Raw genomic sequence first — 10,339 nt, 5'->3', positions numbered from 1 at the left:
TACGACCGTAAATACAGAGCTCCTCTACGACCGTAAATACAGAGCTCCTCTACGACCGTAAATACAGAGGTTATAAACGGCTGAAGATACAGAACCTACCAGTATATACGACTATAAATAATTGATTGCCTGAATATCATTAGAAGTATTCATTGCTTAGTATATTAACATATATGCATCAACAATATGCACGCGTACAAAGAATGAATACGTACCAATTGAAAAATATAACCAAGGATTGACATAGAAGGGAACGGCGTTTAAAATAATCCATCATACTATGTTCTTGTACAGCTCTATCAATTTTTTCGACCATGTTCTCGTGCGAAGGGACGCAATTCACGGTTTTACTGGAAGCAGCCATTTTTAATATAGTTGTCCTTGCCTGTTCTACCTTTCCATGACTGATTAGCCAACGAGGGGACTCAGGAATGATCCTTCAATAAAGTGATAGAAACAGGATTGTCATATATAGAAGTAAATATCATCTGATTATACTTACGAACAAGAACGTTCACATGATGTAATATGTGTATATAGAGGATATTTCAAGGTGTCTTCAGTTATAACAAATATATGTAACCAGTGTGACTAGTATTAGGATTTTTTTTAAAGAGTGCTGCCTGAAGACACCATTTAAATTTCTATTCGTTAAATTTTTGAAACATAAAACAAAAAATGGAATGCAATAAAAAAAGGCGAGAATCAGAAGCGTATATATATACATATAATTAGCACCATATTCTAATAACGTCATGCTTGAAAACATGACTGCGCGTCATTTGATTGGGACACTTAACGCAATTCCGACGTTTTCTGCTATGTTCTGGTATGATTGCTTATAAAAATGTTATTAATTGTATATTTATGTAAATACTAAAGTATGTGAACAACCACCTATTCTATACTACCGTCGCTTCATTTGAATATGAACAAAAAATCGTTGCCTTTGAATGCAGCGAATAGAGGATACCGTCATGATTGATCAATACCGAAAAAAAAGACTGTGAAAATATCACTTTGATCTTTGTCACAGTGTGTAAGATATCAGTTTTATCAAGTTGATAGAATCCGATATTTCTATGGCAAAAGTGTAATACATAAAACGGTTCATTAGGCAATAGACTTGGTACAAGAAAATGATTAGTATAGATTAATTAATTAATAATTTACTAGAAACGTTTTCTATAGATTATATCAAACAGTTTGACAACTTGACATTTTCTTTCTGGAATCAGAGGACATACTCCGAAATAAAGCGATTCTAGAAGATTAAAATGGAGCAAACGGAGCAACCTATGAGATTCATTCGGCGTAGACATGCACGGTATTGTTTGATCAAATTTGATACTTTTAACATACCACCAGTATATCAAAAACAGCAGAACAGGAGCTGAACAAGCAATTTGGATATATTTCCAGTGACGGAGACCATATCCTATCCCCGCCAACATTGCGATTCCGGCCGAGTAAGGATAATTGAACAGAAACCCGGCCCACTGACGTTTGGAAGGTCCAACCAATTCAATAGCTAAAATCAGAAATGGTTCAAATAACTTACGTACTCAATTACCACATTCTTTACATAGTTTGTATACATACAGAAACACTGAGGTTAGTGAACAAAATATAAGTTTATAAACAAGTGAATGAATTTTCATTCTAGCTATGCACTGTGGGGGACAACGTAGGGATAAGTATATGCAATTGAAAATATTCAGTACCAAGATGTTTCCGATTGTGTGCGAAAACACAATTTGTTGTTTTGTTATTGCCATCTTGTTCATGTCAATGATACGTATGAAGAGACGACACATTACTAACACGAATAGTAGTGTTAATATGTAGCATTATTAATGTTGACTCATTTCCAGTAAGGTTGAAAATGAGTGCACCTTTATATTCGATTGAATTGAAAAGGAAATAAAACCAAGGTTTAATACACCTCTTCTTTCAATAACATCTTATCTAAATGTGCAATTAATGTTGCAGTTTTCCAATTGTGAAGACATTCCTTTTCTCTCATCATTAAAATGGCCTGATATTCTTTCAATAACACAATAGAGTTGAAATTAGGTAAACTTTTTATTGAAGTTGTAATACATACTTGGTTACGTCAAAACGCCGTTTACAAACAATGTCAAAATTCACTGAAAATTTGAACAGGAATTATCTTATTATTTTTGCTGCTAGTATGTGCCACTTAACCATATCAATCACGCGGTGATTGCACAGGAAGTAAAATGAGAATACGGTAGTCTTGTGATATGGTCTCACTAGACCAACGGGAGCTATATACTAACCTAGAATGAATGACGATATGTAAACACCTCTTGAAGTCATTATCTGGATGAATCGTAGAATAGCAAACACATAATAATTTGGTGCCCATGCTGACGCGAATCCCGATAGGAAAACGAGGACAAGACTGCAACATATCACTCGTTGTCGGCCGAACCTTAAAAAAGAACGGCTGTGAGACACGCAACACAGAGTGAACGGGAAATCCGTCATTATAATTACGTTGAGGAAACTCAACATTTCGGTTTAATTAATTCAGGAATGATATTGGACGCCTTTAGACTAATTTAACCTAATAGAACCAATATAATCAAACGTTAAAACTTCTATCACGTATTCCATAATGTGTGCCAAATGAGTCATAACACATTTATTGAATTATGGAATGACGCTTTCGCACTACCTTTTAAAACAACAAAGCATTCAAACTTCGGTTACACTACAGGACACTTCACGATATATTGACGACTAGTTAGAGAATTTTGCAATAAGCCCCTTACGAAGATTCTGTAATGTATTAAGTACGCTAGATCTAAATGGCATATATGAAACAAAGAAAAACTAGTTTTCATTGTTTCAGTTATGAGAAACCAGTTGTGTGAAAACAATCAACACACAATACTATAACTAGAGTCTGTAAAACCAAAATTAGAAACCATGTCATATCATAATAATTTCATTTAGATGTCAATACTTTAATTACTTACTTGTAGAATACTTATCTGTGACCGTTCAACACAACCTAAAATACAGCTGATGAGGTCCAGGTAACGTCTTCTGACCTGCTAAATCTATTTATAGCACCTCGAACAAGAATGTTCAAAAATAATTGGTTTAGAGCTGTCATGTGGTGGCCTCCTTAAATTTTATCAACATATATTTTCTCTTTCGTTCATTTGAAATCCAGATTTTGAGCATTTCAACATGATAACCTTGAATTTAATTTATTTTTGTTATCTTATAGTAATGAAAATGCAAAGTTTAAATAAATCTCACAGTAAAAGATATGAAGCGGTTTGAGCAGACGGCAGCACCGAAGCTGGATGCAAAATTTATATACGTGTTTTGTAAAATGTGTAGTTCTACATAGACTCAAAACATGAACCAAATCGCTGTTTAGTGTTTTAAGGATTTCATAGCAGAAATATGCAGGATGGAAAATTTGAGGAAATCAATATATATATATTCCTATGTGGAAAGTAATATGGTCGGCACGTGTCAGCTCTAAACCTTTTGGTCAATTTAGATATAAAGGGTGCAATACATTCTTGATAAAGCCAGTAACTGATCTTCTACATAACCACCCATGGTCAGTAAGATGTATAGTAAGACCACGCCCACTTTCTTACATATCACTAGCTATCTAGGGAACCATCAAGGGTCAATGACTGACGATAAAGCTAAATATTTGGTCAGCATTGTCAAATCTTAATATTACACTACATGTTCTAACAAATATATTGTTTTCCCGTTATTGACTAGTTTTTATGAACCACAAAATTATAATATTTGTCTTCAATCACGAGACGAATAATTACAAATTAGAATATGTGGGAAAGTCATCAATTTTGTCGTATTAAGAAACAAACACAAGATTGTCAACAAAATTGTAATTCTAACTCAGAATCGAAAAAAGCATAGGGAAAAATATTGGCAAAAGAAAGATTTATATTGAGACCATCGAAAAAAGACCAGGTGCAGTGAGGAAATTACATAAACAGAGATAACAGAAGAGATAATACCAACACACACGGACTTCTAGTAGACTGCCACATGTACTTCATTGGATCCTAGGCATACAGCGTAGGAATTGTAACTGAAATTACTACTTTCGACTGTAAAGAAGGAATCATACTTTTCTCACTATTCAATTCCTGAAGTTAATGATATTTTTTTGTTTCTAATCAATAAAGAACAAGAATACCTGTCGGCGAAAACTCCTTGACAAAGGGATCCGGCCAGAGCTCCGGAGTACATGAATATCTGCATATACGCTGGGATAGCCGCACTTTCACAGACCAGGTCATACTATGTGTAGAAAAATGTAAGTATTTATATTCAAGCATCACTTCAAAATTTATACTGACATGCATACAGAACTGTTCAATAGTTACATATGTTATACTCGAGCTCTATGTGGCTAGCCTCAACACACATACTGGTACACCTCTACAGTGACAATATTGTACATTCGCAGTTATCAATTATGTTTTTCTGTTTGTAGTAATACTTATTGGACTATAACCGTGAAATTTGAAAACAAACACATCATTGGGATTGAGTATGGTAATTTGCATTCCTTACGTTATTAATACCTCATGAAATAATCTTACTGTCGACAAGCTCTGAGTACTTGAAGTACAGAAAATTGGGATGTTGTTTTGAACATTTTAAAAGAATGTGTAATGGCGGGTTCATATACATTTACAAACCACTCGTTAACTATATTTATAAGTAGTAAGTGTGCAAAAGTACGCTATATACAAAGAAAACATTCATGAATGAGACAATGAAACATTAGCATATTTTGGGCAAAAGACTTTGGCTTTTAAGGCAAAACACAGATAGTTTGAGAATTTAAAATAATCGGGAAAAAATAAATACACGGATGGAACCAAGCTGGGTGTAAATAACCCATTGGTTAACTAAAACAATTGTATATGTTTACAAACACTCTGTAGCCTGCATCACGTAATCGCACGGATCTGTCAAGGTTAAAGTTCACGTTATATACGTATGTGTAAACTTATCTTAGCATGATTTTTTTTTTTTTAAGTTAACAAATACATTGTTTATAAAAAATTCTGTTTTAATATCAACCATGCATTATACATGCAATTGCTGCTGAACAGAAAAAAAAATCAGCGTTAATATTGGGAAAAACATATCTATGTGTAAATTGTATGTCTAATTTTCAGACAGTACCGGAATAGCAACAACTGTGTGTACCTTTGACACGATCGTTTCAAGAAAAACAGATTGGTCATATGTCCAGGAAGTGCACGGCCGTGTCACGGGACCACGGTCGGATGAGTTGACCGCACGTGTAAAGCATTCATCAGCTTCAGTGTCTTGTATATATCCATCGGAAATATTTGTGGTTTGTTCTGTTCCTACGTCTGAGTAATTCGTAATGGTACCTGGCACACTGTTTCCATTACACCTGTAAAAAGCAAATACACTAAGACGTTAGATAACACATACACGTAAATAACGTACATGTTGTCAACTCAATAATAAAGTGTCTCAAGTCAAAGTATTCGAAAACAGATATCATGTGTCAAATAATACATTCATATTATAAACGATGCAGTATAAGGATCCCCTTACCACTGCTAACACGCATGACTAAACCTTTGATAAATAATTCATGAATTGATAACCATACATTGCGAGACCTTTATGAAAAAGTAATAAAGATGATTTTTTAATCAACAATAGTGTTCTGGGTGTTAAAAGCTAAGCGGGCTAGACCAGGATTTGAACCCTGAACTTCAGGTTGCTATAGTATTTGCCCTGGCTTAACTGTGCTACAGTTATATCAAAAACGAAATTTAGGGGAGGTAAGTGTATATACGATATTCCGAAGTGCAGTGGGAACATGGATCCTTAATCGTCACAGTTTGAACAAATTATTCACAAAAGTTCACTATGAGTTAAAATAAAAAGATCAGATCATGTAGTTCTAGATATGATACATTAAACACTGATTTATTGTATCTGTCGCGTTCGAATCTGATATACTTGCACATGTTGCCTGGTACATTCTGTTACAAAGCCAGGGAAGCAGCATCGAAAATAGATTAAGTATGCATATGGAGAGATGTTTTATCAATGCTATGGGATATTGTCGAGGGACAGATGTTCCATAGCATACATATATTTATGTTTCTACACTCATAACAAGAAACAACTCAAACCACCAAATGAACGAAAATGGCCACCAAAATGGAGACATTTGAATCTATTCCAATAGAGCCACTTTATATTAATGACTGGTATCAGAAAATCATATTATTTGAAAGAAATTCAAACATAGAGTAGTTATATGTTACAAACATAGGAGCAACTACCACACAATATAAACAAAAAATGTCAGCTGGCCTAAGTGGGGTTGGGCAAAAACCGCCATGAAGTCACTTCTGAGTGGAACATTCAGAATGTCTACCCCCCTCCCCCCCCCCCCCCACACACAAAGCCGTTTATGAATACATTGTCATCACACTATCGTGTAGATATAAAATTAACTATACATTATATTGAATGTACACATGCACAAATAGAATCAGCGACCCTTGACCTCGATAGGAACAGTCTTTATCATATTTGCTTTGTTTTGGCAAAATAGTTGTAGTTATACCAGCGACGTAATAAGTGTCAGAACGAAAAACCATCTGTTTACGACCTGTATCTGGAGGAAAAACATCTCCGATAGCAACTTGTGTGTCTGAGAAAGATGAGATGTGTTTGCAACGTGTGTGTTGGAGAACAGATATATCCTACTGCTACAGTCCTGTATGTCAGAAAGAGAGAGAGGTGACATTTGTTTTGCCGAACTGCATCTTGGGAATACACTTTATATTGTATCTTGACATGGAAGCAATCTCTTTACGACTAGTGTCTCGGATAGACAATATCTACTGTCGAATTGTCTGCGCCTAAGAGATGTAAGGCGAGAAAACTATTTATAAAGTGATTATAACTGTACTGATGTACGTACCTCTAAGGGGATTGCATTTACTTACATAGCTTTACTCTGTGTTGGGGAAGGAGGTGGTAACTTGTACCTATATATGAATCAGGGATAGATGTAAGTCTATTTACCTATTTTATGTGTGGAAAACCGGTAAATACTTTGACCTACCTGTGTTTAGGAGGGAAGAGTAGAAGGGCGTTGTTTATGTCAGATATACCTATGAAGATTATTGGTAGACATATGAAAAAATAAATCCGTCTTTGATAAGGTCCAAATTCTCCAATGGCTTTCAGAATATCATCAAACCGCATAGTAAGTATTCCAGGAAGCTAGCCACTGTACACCACTACTGTAAAAGTATCCAGCTGTGGAAACAACAAAACATATACCTTGGTTGAAATTCATTAATATTGGATGTTTGCCACATACACTATGAGACCATTAATGGGAGTATGCATTGTTCTATCCATTATTTATCCTTAACGGTCGAGTCCTCTACCATATCTCTTTGATGTATAGAGGTTCGGCAATGTAAATACATTGTTGAATTCATGTATATGTGAATTAGTCATTTGAAAATCATTTTCATATCAATTTTAATATGCCTGGTAAGTGCTTGTTGTATATTATGTGGGTTTTTTTCCGGTTTATGACCTGGTTACCCGATGTCGTGACACATGCTACCACCTAAATGTGAGTTATTTATACACCAGCCCTATCTATTCTAGACATACAGTCAACCATGCAACCCGACCGGTTAACACAACTACTCACGGCACACATATACCCTCATATGTCTTACATGTATATCTGTCTTGTATTGACGGTCAATGACCATCTCAATGATTCTTAGAATAATAAACAGGTATCAAAGTCACACCTTCCAAAATAACGTTAGAAATAACGTTTAAACGAATAGAAAGGATTAAGTTAAGTGTTTATGTTGTGTGGAAAATGTTATAGCGAATTAGGCACTACTACAGACAGAATTATCCATAGTGGTTAAATGTCCGGGGTATTTGCCGATTTAAAACAATACACCTCTACTGTCTTCCCTATTGAATGCGGTAAGAATAAGCTATTGATATTGCTTCAGTGTCATTTTATCAACATAAATGAACAACGTTGTGGTTTAATTGTCGTACTCATCGATCTTATGTGTACGTTAGAGAGCAGGTGAAAGCTGCTGAGCATAGGCAATATTAATGTTAATTATATTATTTCAGTCACGTCATTTCACTCCATTGCATTTATTCTTACTTGATATAATGATTAATATCAATTGTATGATAAATTAATAATTGAGATTGACGGTTTATTTAGCATATGATATAGTCAGGAACACACTAACTACCTACCTGTCGCTCCCAGAATACGGCAGATATGTTGACAGCAGCGATAAGCTACTAGTTCATATACACAAGTCCGTGCGCCAGACAATACACACACATACCGTGTACACCTGTAAGTAATACATTTAACGTCAACGTGTGATTTATTGTGTGTAACCGGATACCTCGGATCCCACTATTGTAAATAAATTATAAATTATATATGTATTTACCGTAGGTGGTCTTAAAAACGTGAACCAGTGTAACATCACATCGCACTATATATGTGTATCAGCTATAGGTCATAGGAATACTTAATCAATAGACGTGTGTATATATAGATTTTTCACATTTACCGGGCCAGATTTCCACATGCACATGTTCACGTTTTTGATATCTCTCGTTGACTCACTTTATGTGATAGCGCATCTTGCGCAAGAATAGGTCCTCTACATCAGCTTTCCTTGTCCGCGATGCTCTCAGCTTAATTGCTGCCTTCGGCTGTCTTTAGCCAAGGGGACTATTGGTTTTATATAATTGCTATATTTTCAATTATGGTATACTTGTAATATGATGTACATGTACATGTAACTGTTCTATTTCACTGTGTCTTGAAAAAGGAGCGGATCGCTCCGAAAATTTGACAACCTAAACTTGTCCACACTGTTGGAATTACTTCTTTGCCCCATATAAACGCTGTAAGATACATGTAACTCAGAAAATGCAGAATATCTTGAAATAAATATAACTGACTTATATAGGACCACAAAGAAAGCATACTAAGCCACGTTCAAACATATTCTAAACTTCATTGAAATGAATATATCAATAACCTTCAATAACACGGACGGACACACAAGTATATACATGTATGTACCATTTAAGGGATTTTTTTTGAAACAAACGTAATAATTACAATCAAACAACTATGCCTACTTTGATTCTATATGGAAGCAGCTACATTGAAAGACTTCGGTGCCATTGTGATGGAGACCTATGTATTTCTGGCGTGAATACTGTATTCTTTGGCAGGGGTGGTTTGAGGACAGACAGGATGGACCAGCGATTTGTTAGGCAAGCCATAGCAACAGGTGCAGAATTTGCATTCCTCCACGTCGGAGGTAATGACATCTCATCCACATCTACACCAAGGGAGATTTTTGAAAGAATTGTCGAGTTGGTTTCTACATTCAATAATGCCGGAATGAAGGAGGTATGGGTGGCCGAAATGATCACAAGGGGAAACTTCAGTAAAGTTCCTGGTCTGACAAAAGAGGCGTATGAATGTCAACGGATACGTATAAACCAATTTCTCCACAAGAAATTTGGAAAGCACTTCGTACAGTTCAAAGACAATAAGTACCCGACTGACTATCTACAAGACCTGGTCAATATTCAAACCAGTGAACAGATCACCGTTAACACAGGAATGAAGAAGTATATGTCCAGAATCCGAAGAACCATCGCCTCCACACAGAAGCATTAAGAGGAAATACGAACCATAAAACGGCCCTTTTTAGGGCCAAAAACTTTCAAAAAACCAACCCAAATGATTCACTCGAAATCGCAAAATAGATTGAAATAATCAGAACCTTAACAAAACAAGAACGAATTTAACACATCAAACAATATCCTCTTTGTAAGCTCTTCTATTTTGAGCATTTACATATAGATTCCTCTAGAATTCTTCTTATTAGTATTTAGAACTAAATATCAATGGCGTTATAAATTTTATTATTCCCGGTCAGAGCGAACTGTTACCCGGCGCGAATTCGATGCGCAGAAATCCCCCCTCGAGAGCCCCGTTCAAGCGTTGCGGTGACCGCAACTCAGTGTTGAAGCAATGGCAACATTGCATGCAGCATTGATACTAATTTTTATTTGGTAATAAAACAATTGTTTCATGGTTATTTTGGGAACAGTCAAAACTATCTTCCCTCGGTAGGGGGAATCCCTGTGGAACTGTTTGCCCTTGGCCTAGCGGCCTCGGGCAAACAGTTCCCCAGGGCTT

At 35.7% G+C, this 10,339-nt stretch overlaps 1 protein-coding gene across 1 annotated transcript in view; it reads right to left on the bottom strand.

The window, feature by feature from the left end:
• Positions 1-8,444, bottom strand: part of LOC110457618 (organic cation transporter protein-like) — a 19,841-nt gene extending 11,397 nt beyond the window's left edge. The window contains exons 1-7 of the mRNA XM_021508973.1: positions 8,356-8,444; positions 7,166-7,362; positions 5,251-5,464; positions 4,226-4,329; positions 2,304-2,458; positions 1,363-1,531; positions 216-437 (exon numbers count right to left, since the gene is read on the bottom strand). Of these exons, the coding sequence (XP_021364648.1) occupies positions 216-437; positions 1,363-1,531; positions 2,304-2,458; positions 4,226-4,329; positions 5,251-5,464; positions 7,166-7,308 (1,007 nt within the window). The 5' untranslated portion in view covers positions 7,309-7,362; positions 8,356-8,444. The remainder of the gene's footprint in view (positions 1-215; positions 438-1,362; positions 1,532-2,303; positions 2,459-4,225; positions 4,330-5,250; positions 5,465-7,165; positions 7,363-8,355) is intronic.
• Positions 8,445-10,339: the final 1,895 nt, after the last annotated feature.

The sequence above is a fragment of the Mizuhopecten yessoensis genome, unplaced genomic scaffold (assembly GCF_002113885.1).
Source record: "Mizuhopecten yessoensis strain PY_sf001 unplaced genomic scaffold, ASM211388v2 scaffold9253, whole genome shotgun sequence".
Classification (NCBI taxonomy): domain Eukaryota; kingdom Metazoa; phylum Mollusca; class Bivalvia; order Pectinida; family Pectinidae; genus Mizuhopecten; species Mizuhopecten yessoensis.
The sequence above is the reverse complement of the archived record's forward strand: the minus strand, read 5'-3'. Positions and strand labels throughout refer to the sequence as shown.